The sequence below is a fragment of the Nannospalax galili genome, unplaced genomic scaffold (assembly GCF_000622305.1).
Source record: "Nannospalax galili isolate Female #2095 unplaced genomic scaffold, S.galili_v1.0 scaffold540, whole genome shotgun sequence".
NCBI lineage: Eukaryota > Metazoa > Chordata > Mammalia > Rodentia > Spalacidae > Nannospalax > Nannospalax galili.
Window position 1 is genome coordinate 748,452 of NW_008348613.1, and position 12,543 is coordinate 760,994.

General features: G+C 40.8%; 1 protein-coding gene and 1 non-coding gene across 11 annotated transcripts in view; both read right to left on the reverse strand.

Moving 5' to 3' along the window:
• Positions 1-12,543, reverse strand: part of Rbms1 (RNA binding motif single stranded interacting protein 1) — a 224,946-nt gene that overhangs the window by 21,386 nt on the left and 191,017 nt on the right. For all 10 annotated transcript variants that reach the window (XM_008845744.3, XM_008845743.3, XM_029569690.1 and 7 more), the window contains 2 exons: positions 9,178-9,335; positions 7,162-7,241 (listed from right to left, as the gene is read on the reverse strand). In XM_008845744.3, coding sequence (XP_008843966.1) covers positions 7,162-7,241; positions 9,178-9,335 — 238 coding nt within the window. The remainder of the gene's footprint in view (positions 1-7,161; positions 7,242-9,177; positions 9,336-12,543) is intronic.
• On the reverse strand, positions 1,369-1,499 carry LOC115072465. Its single transcript, XR_003851522.1, has one exon. It is a non-coding gene; the product is annotated as a small nucleolar RNA SNORA3/SNORA45 family (small nucleolar RNA).

A 12,543-nucleotide genomic window follows, 5' to 3' on the forward strand; every position in this document is an offset into this window, starting at 1 on the left:
AAGTAGGCAATAATAGCCTTTGAAAAATCTCCAATTACCCCATCTCCTGGTACTGGACAATGCCCTAATGATGCCACTGTTCTCAGAGGTGTTAACTGAGGGTAAGAATGGGTTTTAAGCCCTGTTGGGCACAAACTCAAGCTGACAACTCAGAAGACACAGAAGCAGATGTAGAGCAGGCTAGAGCTGGATGCAGCCAGTGTGCAGTTCATTTGAGCTCCTCTTTGACATGATGCAGCTGTGTGAGCTGCAGCCAAGTGACGCTAGTATACTGTAGAGACACAGCCTCCTCTATGAGTAAACGTGTATGCACACATGCACAGGACAAGTCACCTTAAACGGTAGCAAGAGCAAAAGATGTTTTGGCTTAGCACAAAGGGACTTGTCCTGCAGAGGTCCAGAGAGATGGGGGTTGGGGGACACGTTGTGTCCTGCCGTAACAGGCACACTGTTGTCCTTGGGGAGGAGTAGTGATTGCGGCAGAACATCAAGGTAACAGACCTGTTCTCAGCTCTAGGAGGAGTGTTCTAGCTAACACTATCTGCATTAGCCTTCCGAGACACTGTGCTCTTCCAGGAGACACTGTGCTCTTCCAGGAATCCCAGAGTCAAGATCATGACTGTAGTGTCTGTGCTGGGGCACAGATCCTATTTAACATCAGATCTATGTAATAAACATTTCCCAGCCTTGTTTCCAATATTCCACTGTGTGGAAAATCACCACTGCACTATTTCTCCATAATGGAAATTTTATCAAGCAAGTATTAGACACTGAAAAGCTCTACGGAATTCACCAGGGTTCTTTTACCCTGACTAGGGACTTTCCAAGCAAGTCTGACCTACTTCAAACCAGTCAGCATTCAAAACTAAGGTAAAGAATAATAGTCCAGGATTTTCAGGGGAAAATGAAGGGCTGGGTGTGGTAGGGTAGAAAGAAAGGTTGTATGAGCTTTTTTTCATACATAAATTATAATGTACATTTAAAGATACTATAAGAAAAGATAAAGCCTCTTTAAAATATGGTAATATCAGACAAAAAACGGGACTGTTGAAAAGCATTTCAGAAAACAGACTGCATTAAAATTCCATAGTGGTACCTCATCAACATGATCTATGTTATATGGCATGTCCTGGTCAGGGTGGGGCATGGCTGACAGGGGGAAACCCAACATGCCACCTGGGTATGAAAGATGTGTTGGCAGGATAAGATGTGATGACCCAAATATGGAGAACTGAGCTCCTTCCAACTTAATATTCTAGAGGTTGACTTACATGTATTATAGTTAAGATGACCTCACTGTTCACTTTATTTTCAGAAAGTATCTTTGAGGGCTTTACTACTTACTAAAATCTTTCCTACTATTGAGGAGAAAGTCTCTGACCTGCACACTAACAGGGGCACTGAGTGCCTCTGCCAGTGAATCCAGACCAGTAGACTCTCCTTGAGGACTCTAGCACACCAGGACAAAAGTTGTATCGAGATGGGACTTTCATCTCCGTTTAAGTAGGTCTATTTCCTGAACTTGGCTCCAGTGTCATAGGCAAGTTGCCCACTGTGCAAGAATACAAGTACTCTGACAGGAACCATCCTCAATAATTCTGCTTATGCCAGCTAAACAATGTACCATTAAATAAGTCATCTTCTGATTATATTTATGAGATATTATGTCTACATAGCAATGAGTCTGCAGTATTTAAACATTCAAGAAGGCTCACTGAACCTAACTTCTCCCCCTAACTGTTCTGTTTTCTACGTAGTTTGACTGACAATCATATGCATTCCCCAGAGACTCTGATGTTGTGGAAGAACCATGAGTTTGTGCAGCAAAGAGGAGAGTGCTGTATCTGAGATAGCAACAAGCATTCCGAGCACCCTCTCAGTATGTGTATAAAAGAAGAAACAAGTCCAGAGAAGTTGAAAAGTACTCAAATTCTTCATGGGTTCCAATGTGTGCTGGGGACTTATGTGAAGGAAAAACTGAGTTCACTGTTAACAGTGTGTTTCCAAATCCTACACTGTATGTTTCAAATTCAGCCAGAAGGCAGCCCAATCTCATCTGTACGCCAAAGAGGCCCTCTAAGCATCCCTGATTACTGGGATGAGTGCTACATGACAGATGCTCCTAGAAGCCACTCAGTGACTTCTGCAGGTAGGTAGTGCACAAAATGAGGAAAAAGGAAAGTAAATGCTTTTGTCCACAAAGAACTTGTAACCTGGTCATGAACCATAATTAATACATAGGGAAGATCATAAAGAGTTTAGAAATGGCAAAACATTAAGTACCAATTCAGAACACAAAAATGGCTTAGTTGCAACAGTATGCCCCCAACAGCCATATGTGGATGGAACGCATCTGTTTTTTGTATCTCATTTGTCCCTTGGCACAACTTGGAAGAAACTATTCTCCTTCATCAGTTGCAGTGGTGCCCAGGATCCTACAATCATTGACATGGGGTTTGGAAAGCAAGGGGTTTTTTCCTTGAATGGGTGTGACCAATAGTCTGTAAACCCACTTCAAAGAAAACAGTCAAAGGACATAGCCATGAAGTCCTTTGGAGAACAAAGGAAACTGTCCACCTCAATTTGTGACACCCTGAGACCTCTTTTATACAAAGAATTGGAAGATTTTTATCTCCGGCTGATACGACTTCAAAATAAATACATCCTGGATACTTTTCCTTTTCCAACTTTCCTTGTTGCACACAAGAATGAGCTGAGAAAGTTAAAGGTCACAAGTAGGTGGAGGTTAGTTACTTCAAAGGCACTAAGGCTTGGGGGTCGGGTCCGAGCAGGCAAAGGCTGACAGGGGAAGCGCAGAGCACCCAAGCTGGCACTGGTGCTGACTCAGAAGGCCTCATGGGGTAGGCTTCTACTAGCCTGAGGTTGAAACATTCCCTTCTTTCCTTTCAGCTCAAGTATTATGGATAGAAAAAGAAAACTAATGTAAAAAACAAAAGGAAGCTCTTTCAATAGGTTTAGTTCTCAGCAAGAAAAGGCCTTTCAGGACTTATAGCTTATGTTCCCAACTTGTGCCTATGGGCAGTTCATCTTTAGAGCCAGCTACAGAAACAGTGCACTGTCAGGTTTTAGAGTTACAAGATCAAGTGTAGCCTGTGGTACCATCAGACTTACAAATTAGTTCCTGTATGAAATGAAATGAAATCGGATACAGAAAATTAAAGGGAGTTCCTAATAATCTTCATCAGTCATCCAGTTAAAGATGGAACCTTGGAGCTACAGAATGATAAATACCACACACCAGAAACCCATGCACAGCCTTGAAGCACCTGCTTACTCCAGTGACTCCTGAATAGAATCTATCTAACACCAAAATACCTTGGTACTTTCTGAATGTATCTTATGGGACAAACCATAGTACATAGTCTGTGTGATCCCTGCCTTTTAAAGGTGAAGACCGATCAGCCTTTTATGCTACTTAGGTTCAATTCTCAGGATCTACTTGCTTCAAAGGTAGCTGGGTAGCTGGACAGATGCTAGGGGAAATGTAATTGGCCAAATGTAGCACTTTGCTCCACTTATGTCAGAAGCTAGGCAAGAAGACTGAGACTATGCGGTGGGGTAAGGGGAGAGATATAGCAGGGTGGGGAGCTGCTCTTCTTCCATTTTAACAATTTCAGTGCCTTTCTTCCAAAGTAAGGTGAGGAGGTTTTAAATTTTGAGACACTGCCTGCTGGGACTGACTGCAAAGCAGAAGGCATTTCAGTTTTACCCCATATGCTGGCTTGTAAGGAGCCCGTACTGTCTTGGTGCTATAATGTAGTGAAATATATTCAAAATGAACAACAATGGTTGTTGCTTAGTATAGCTCAATCACTGTGCGAGGCATGGGCATAAAGGGATGAGAAAACTACTTCTGACTTCCAGGAGCTTCCAGGGTAGTGAGACTGACATGTGTAAACACGATTAGTGAAGATGAGGTAGGCATCCTCAGGGTGTTCCAAAGGCAGAATGTATCCCACCTGGATCAGGAGGTCCCTGCAGGGAGAAGACAGACAGAGTAGTCTAGAAAGGTGAGAAGGGTTCAGCCAGGTTAATGGGAAGCAAAGAAATCCAAGGCATTGGAAGCTATGAGAGTGAAGGCAGAGAGAAATGACGCAGTGTGGCATCAGGAACTCTGCTTGTGCTTCAGTACTGAAGAGGTCAGATCCAAAGACAGGAGTGCACGGGGATCACACTGAGGAGGCAAGTCACCTTGGCCTTCTGTGTCCTTTTACAAATCCTGGATCTTTTCTTTGAAAATTATGGTAATGGGGTGTGGTAGCAACAGAGTGGTTTTTATTTTTTTATTTTTTTTTATGTTTTTGAAACAGGGTTTCCCTGTAGCCCAGCTGTCCTGGAACTCACTATGTAGACCAGGCTGGCTTTGAACTCACAGAGATCCACCTGCCTCTGCATCCCAAGTGCTGGGACTACCGGCGTGCGCCACCACACCCGGCTAGAGGTGTGTATTTTATCTAAAGCTCTCTGGATAGTTAGGAAACAATGAAACAATGTGAGGGATGTAAGACTAGACAGGACAGGCAACTGAGGGGCTGCAAAGTAAATGGGCAGACTAAGCAGTGATAGCAGGAATGGACAAAGCGAGCAGATTCTAGAAGTAGTTAGAAAAAATAAATAAATAAAAGGACTTGAGAAGTTATTTGTATGTGAGAGAGGAAGGATAGAGGGGCTGGGGGAATCCAGTCCTGGGTTTCTGGCTGGCCTGGGTGTCTACTGATTCCACTCACTGAGGTGAGGAAAACAGGAGCATTAGCCAGGAAGAGTGATTAGTTTTGAAAAGGGTGAACATACGGTGACTGAGGCCAGGTAGGGTGATACTCAGGGAAAAAGCTAGGATGGAAGATGAGTATCTGAGACTCACCGGAAGAAAAAGTGAAATCTTAAGATCGGATAAAATCTCAGAAATATGAGCCAAAAATGGAATTCAGAGATAAACCAACAATGAAGAAATAAATCCATAAGAAGAGGTGAAAAGCAAGTAAGGAGTGCACTTCAAGGTTGATATGGCAAGGAAACGCCAGGAAGAGCTCTATCTAGGCTTGCAACCACGAGCAAGTGTCATGAGGTAACTATGCTGTCCCTCCTACCCTGCCCTCCCTGAAGAAAAAGGGGTGCTAGAGTCCTAACTCCCCAGTATCTCAGAAAGTGACGCTGATTAGAGAGTGAGTCTTTAAAGCGAGAATGACATCATTAGAGTGGGCCTTAAATCCAGCATGACCTGAAGGAGAGGGAAGGTGACATGAGGAGAACAGGGAGAGGAAAGACCTTGAACAGCCCTTCCTTCACAGTCAGACTGGTCAGACCTTCCACACCTCAATCTTGACTTCTGGCCTCCAGACCTGAGTCACTGATATTTAAGCAACTCAGTTTGTGCTGTTTTGTTACGGTTGCCCTAGCAAAAAAGGAATTTCAACTGCATGCTAGGAAAAGCCAACAAACTGGAGAGTACTGAGGTATGACAGAAAGTGAAAAAGCAAGACCACCCTTTGAGAACATCTACGTGGAGAGAGGAACTCAGCTTTATGATAACGAACACCTGATCTCAAACACAAATGGAGATCTTTTTCTAGAAAAATAATTGGCACAAAGTAGTTCACAGCCACAGAATCCTGTAATTAAAAAAAAGTCTACTGTAGTTATGTTCACAAGTTTTTGTTCTTAACTGTAATGGTCAGCATTGTCAACTTAACACAATCTTGAATCACCTGAGAAGTGTCTCAGTGAGAGGTTGTCTACATTGATTGGCTTGCCTGTGGGGGACTGTCTTAAGTTAACTGGTGTGGGCAGACCCAGACCACTGTGGGGACCATTCCCTAGGCACCATTCCCTAGGCAGGAGGTCCTGAACTGTGTAAGAGAAGAGAAATGAAGCTGAGCACAAGCTCAGCATGTGGTTATTCTCTCTCTGCTCTTCATTGTGGATGTGATGTGAGTTCCTGCCTTGACTTCCCCACTGTGATGGACCATAACCTCAAATTATGAGCTCAAATAAAACTTTTCACCTCTAAGTTGCTTTTCATCTGCGTATTTTATCACAGCAACTAGAGCACCAATTGTTTATTGATGTTTTTTCATTTCTTCACAGTTAGTCTTGTCACAGATCAGGTTATTATATAATCAAAAATCAAAGATTTTGGTTTTGTTGGAGAAATAATGGATACAAGTGAAAAATAGATGAAATTATAGGAAAGAAAGGCAGAGAGGCCCCAATGGGTCAGGATTGCAAGACAGCTTTAAAATTCTTGTGGAATAAGAAAGGAAAGAGGGGGTGTAGGCCTGGGAACCTCACTGAGAGGATGCAGGAAGCTGGTGGGGATTTTAGTCATGAAGTAGGAAGTGAGGTCATCTGCTTTGAGATGCTACAGGATTCCATATGCAGGTGAAGTGGAGACCTGGAGACCGGGGGCTGCTAGGGAGGACAAGGAGACTGTGGGAGAACCAGCAGTGCTGAGGTCCACTTAATCTTGGTGGGGACCCAGTAAAGGTGGTCTGCCCCAGGATCAGCCGAGGCTCAGCAATCTGCCAGGCAGGCATGACCAACAACAGCTGGTGTAAAGCTGAGGATACCATTAAAGAAAGGGACTGAAGCGCTGATAAACAGACATTTGATTATAGGGACAGGAAACAGGTAAAGTAGCTCCAATTCACAGTCACAAATGAAGGATCCCTTGTTTTTCAGATCAGGCTTCCCAGGAGTTTGGGTGAATGTTATTTGGCACTGTCTGCTCCTGAGGTGTGGTGATCTTAATGACAACACAGACAGAACAAAGAGGGGAAGTGACTGAAGTAGAGTGGACATAAAGGCCACAGGAGCTGAGGTCCAGGCACTGCGGGAATGGAAAGATTCTATGTCTTAATGATTGTGCCCAGCCAATGGGAAGATTACTGAGGATGGTGATGAGGTGGGTTAAACCCTGGCTGCACAGCAAAAAGGGAGTCAATTTTGTGATGCTTTGCAAGTCAGCTCCTTACTACTTCAACGAATATTTCCACATTTAGTGCCCAGGAAGAGGTGGATTTTTAAGTCTCATACAAAGAAGTCCATGTAAAGTGAGAGTTCTTAGGAGCCATGGTGTGCTAAAGTTACATACACATTATTATATTAAAAAACAATTGATGAAATTTTAGGCAAACAACATACCAGAAACTCCTGGTGGGGTCTTAATGAATTTTCCATTAAAATGAGCAATTACAGCTTCGCATTTTTCTGTTGATTCCATCCTATTTATATAAGAGGAAGACATTTATAAATATATAAAGGTCTCTTAGGGCTGTGCATATACAACTATTCTTTAACATTTTGGATACAAATGAAGTCTAGCAAAACCCATAAATATAACAAAGAGAGTAAGGTGTATTCTTTATTACAGTAAGATAACTGATGCCAGAGTACACTCTAAGTTATAAAAAACAGGATATAGTAATGCAGAATATTTCATAGCAGACATATCAAATTATGATTTCCTAATTGTTAGAAAATTGGAAATCAATACATAATAGTTTCTTAGTCATGATATTGGGTTAAAAGGCATGGTTTAGTATTCTAATACCTGTCCTGCAGGCTAGAATTTCTTTGTTTTAAAAGGTCTTTCCTTTTAGGAGTTCACAAAATTACAGACTGAAGAATCATGATAACTCTTTGTGTCAATCAGAGGGGTGTGCCTTATGTGGTTTTTACATTTGCTTCAGATTTAAAATTCAATTAGTGAAATCAATTATATACTTTGTCATTTTGATTTTGGAGGAGGAATTAAAGGCTGGAGCCTAATTTTAGAATTTTTTTACATCTACAGGTGGCTAAAAACATTTGAGAAGCACTTCTAGGGTTTTTTTTGTTGTTTGTTTTTTTGAGACAGGGTCTCCTTGTAGCCCCAGATGTCCTGAAACTCACTAAGTAGACCAGGCTGGCCTCGAACTCACAATAGAAACATCCACTTACCTACTCAAAATGCATTCTATTGCTGGACCACCCAGACAGACACTAGTTTTAACTGGCAGTGATAGTTTTTAAAAACAAAAAAATTTAATTGGATTCTGTAGGAATGATACATCTGTCTGCTTGCAGAAGAATACCATAGCAGGATGAGATGGTGCTGAGCCACTGCATGTCTCACCTGGATCATTTTTATTAATGAAGTAAGTGTAGGCTAGTGATATGTCTACAACACTTACTGGTCAAAGTGCATTTGGGTTTTTATCACAAACTGCCTGGCCCAACAGAGTGACTAAAACACAACAGAACCGAGCTGCAGCCCTTGCATTTGTGATGGCAAGGTGACAATGAATAAAGTCCCTTTTGCCTCAGTAATCTCTTATGTAAGATGATTATGTAATAAATAATGCTTTTTTGAAATCATAAGTTTGTGGTAAGATGTGACTGTCAGTGGAGTAGGAAAGAAAAATGTCAGCATTTCCCCTCCCAAATAAGTTAATAACGTCATGTATTCAGTGTCAACTGTTAATAAATTCCCAAATAATACACTGTATAAAATCCGCTTTTGAATATAGACTTTAGGATTATAAGTTTTCAAAAAATAAAGGCTCTTTCTGTTTAATAATTTTTTTCCTCTAGAAACCATATTAATACTGGCGTATCCTTTTTGGGAAGGAGGGGATAAAAATTACATAGGAGTGAGGTACTTTAGTGTCATCTAGAACATTTATTTCTTTTAAAACAATCTGAGGAATTATAAAATGCTAACAGTTATTAAGTCTATGAGGCAGTTAGGTAAAATATCCTTGTCTTACTTTTCTTAATGTTTTAAATGTTTCATTTCAAAACCTGATTAATTTATTATAAATCAAATTTCTAGCCAATGAGAAAAAATATACTGATTTACGTATAAAACTTAGAGGAGACCGGTTCTCATTTGTAGGAGGTTATAAACATCTCAAAGGAATTCATCGAACTGCCAGGACCATGTTTCAGGGCTACATCTCCTGTGACAGCACCTTGCCAGCAGGTACTTAGTGTGCTTAGTTTTGGGAATCCAAAACTTCCAAAGGTTTAGTAAAGTTTACATATAAATTTACAAGCAATTTAAGTTCACAGTACAACTGGCTCCTGTAACCCTAGCTTAAGTTTTTTCTTCTTGGGTCATTTTTCATTTTTTAGAATAATTTAGCAGAGCTACTACTGCTAATAAAGTGTGCTTACCTGGCAAAGCCAACACCACGGCTTGTACCACTGGAATCACGAAGTATTCTTGTAGAAATAACTTGTCCAAAGGGTTTGAGCATATTTTCAAGTTCTTGCTCATCCATGGACAGTGGCAGATTAGAAATGTACAGGTTAGTAGGATCTTGTTCCTGTTGCTAAAGCAGAGCAGAGAATAGTCTGTCACTTTCCAGGAGAAGGCAAGGTATTTATGTTAACATATTTTTATTCAGCCACTGTCTTTGCTCAGGTCCTTTTAAAATACTACACAGTGAGATCATGGAATATATAAAATACTCGTCACCTTGGACTTGAAAATAGTGTCTGAATCTTGTTCAAGTTAGACAGGTCGGACATGGCCCTCAGCAGATATGGAAGAGGCACCATTGGCCTGCACCAGTGAGTTAGGGAGGATGCCTGAGTAAAACCACAGCTTTCAGCAGCATGCAGTGTTTCCAAAACTAACCAACCTCTCCTCCACTGCTGTTTATAGAAGTCCAGTTCAGAAACACTGTTGTGCAGAAGGCCATTACTCCTAATAATTCAATTCAGAGGTATGTGAAGAAAGATTCTGGACTAAGCCCTGTGGAACAGGCTGGGTACAAGTTCCCCTCCTCCACTCATTGGTAAATGCCTAGCTACTTTTTTTTTTTTCCTTTTTCTCCTATTGGTAAATGCCTAGCTACTTTTTTTTTTTTTCCTTTTTCTCCTTCTTTTTTGATACATGCTCTCACTATGTCATACTCCCCCTATCTAAGCTTCTTGAGTGCTGGGAATACAGGTAGACATGTCTGCCACTACCTTCCAGTGCCATACTATTTTTAACTAGTGATCAGGGTAGAAACTCAAAGCCATGTAAAATTATATATTACGGACAGAGCAAATTTTAGAATCTTGGAAAAGCTGAACTTGAGAGTTGATGGAGAGGACAGGTTTGGTAAGTCTTTGTTCCACAAATGGTAATCAGTGATCCGGAGGCCAGTGGACTGAAGCTGCCAGGTAGTGTATAAGAAACGTAGCTCAGGCCCAAATCAGACCTGAAGAATTGGAAGCTTCATTTTAACACAATGCCCAGACAATCAACAAACAGAGTAAGTTTGAGAAGCAATTCTATTCTCCACCCAGCCTTCCTTTGTTAGAGTGGAGTCAACTGGAACCAAAGACATACAACTGAGTTTTCTGATGACCAGTAACTGTGATGCATGTGTAAGCGTGTGGTATTCAAATAACCAGGGAAAGCCTATATGACAAGAGGAATATTTTCTGATCAAATCAAAATTCATTTATGCAATTGAGATCAACATAGCCTTAACTTAAAGCCAGACTTTCCTCTTATCTTGTACATCCCCCACTCCAGTGCATGTGACTGAACCTAAGGCTGTGTGCTTTCTAGGCAAGTGCTCTCCCACTGAGCTATATCCCAGCCCTCTAATTGCATCTTTATGCTTTAAAGCATATGAGAGTTTATGATTTTTTTTAATAAGCACTATTAGTAAAGTCATTAATTCATGGCTCAGCCTTTGGCAACAAACTCATTATAAGTCTCTAGAATTCTGAACAGAATATTCTAAAAATATATGTGAAGCCTTCTTCGGCATGTTTGAATTTGTATAAAGTCTAATGTATCTTAGCATTAATTAAATGAAATCTTTCCTTTCCTATAAGTTTTCAAGTAACAACAAACACTAACCTTCTGTGCTATACTTGTCTTTTAAGATTTAAAGTAATCTAGGGCTGGGGTGTAGCTCACTATTAAGAATTCTCAAGCATGCTTGAGGCCCTAGGCTTGATCTCTGGCACTACATAAATAGATGAATATAGACAGCAAATACTGTCCCTAGTGCAGTGGCTCCCAGCCCCAATGCTTCAGACTCTTAGGGTATGTTATGGGTGGGTCTAGGAAAAAATAATTTCCAAATGCTCAACAGCAAGAGCTGAACACATTCCCTCATTAGCCATTCAAGTGCTAATCAATAATGCCAAATATCTTTGCTTTTAACTGCAGTTAGAGGAGTTCAGTATAGTACCACTGATTATCTTATGCTGAACAAAGCATCTTATTGCCAATTATATAAAGCATATCTTTAATGTCTAAAACTTAGAAATGGATTTGTTTAACAGATGCAGGACAATAATACATGTAGTGTTTCAAAATACAAGGAAATATAATAAAGTTGGTTTTAGGTTTTGAAGTTTTCAAATTCTTTAGGGGTGGAGTAAGAGGTAAAGTCTTATCCCTTTATTTCTACTTCACTTGCTGTCTCTACAAATTTCACCCAGTTAACCATACAGGTCCTCCATGAGCCATCTCATGTTGGACCTAACCTCCCCAGTCTCTAAGGCTTTGTCACTGTGGAAATCTATCTGGCATTAGCCAACATAAACAAGGTCATTTCTCCTTGTAGGTAGCCTCAATGCAGCTAATGGGCATTTCTACTTTGTCTTTTGCATCCCAGACTACAAAGCAACTATGATCCCTGTCTTGCCTTCTAACAGCTAATAGTTCAATAGGGGAGAGAGAAAACAGATGTGATCATGGCTTGACGTGTACAAATCAAGGTGGGAGGATGGATGGGGAGTTCTCTTAAGGAAATGAGGAGAGAGTTTGTTGAGAGGACTTGAGACCCCAGGCTGAAATGGACTGTGAGGAGCTATCTAAAAAGTTTAGCCTTATTTTTTCAGTCATTGCCATTAGACCTTTCTACTTCAGGAGTGTAACATCAAGGACAATGACCAGGTATCTAGAAGAACAGTGGACCAAAGTCACGGCCTTGTTCTAGCTGCAAAACTTACTTGAAGTCTTGTGCTTTATCTTATAAAAGAACAGGAAGTAAGATTCCTGTAAAAGAGTCACAGGTCAATTGTGGTCCATACCTATAATCCCAGCACTCAGGTGGCCAAGACAAGAATATTGCTGCAAGCTCAAGGCTACACAGTTGAGTTCCAAGTCAGTTAGGGCTATAGTGTGAGACCCTATCTTAATACCTACCCCCACCCAATGAGAGTTAAACTTTGCTTTCTAGTCTATAAGAATGCAACAGAGGGAGGTTTTAGAGGCACCAAAGCCAGGGAGAGCCATGGTTAAGAGTTTAAATCATGATAAGTTCAAAATAAACCTGGAGGCTAGGCATGGTGGAGTCCAGCCTGCCTAGAGAGTTCTAGGCCAGCTGGCGCTACAGGGAGGTCCTGTCTCAAAAACAACAAACAAACAAACAAAAAGACAGTCAAAATAAACCTGGGAGCTCCCCAATTAAAGGCCATTAAAATTTTTTTCAGACAAAGATAAGGCACAATGGCCTAAAAATATTTTATAAGAAATGAACAACAAAGTATTTTGGGCTTTATTTTAAAATTATAATTATAAAA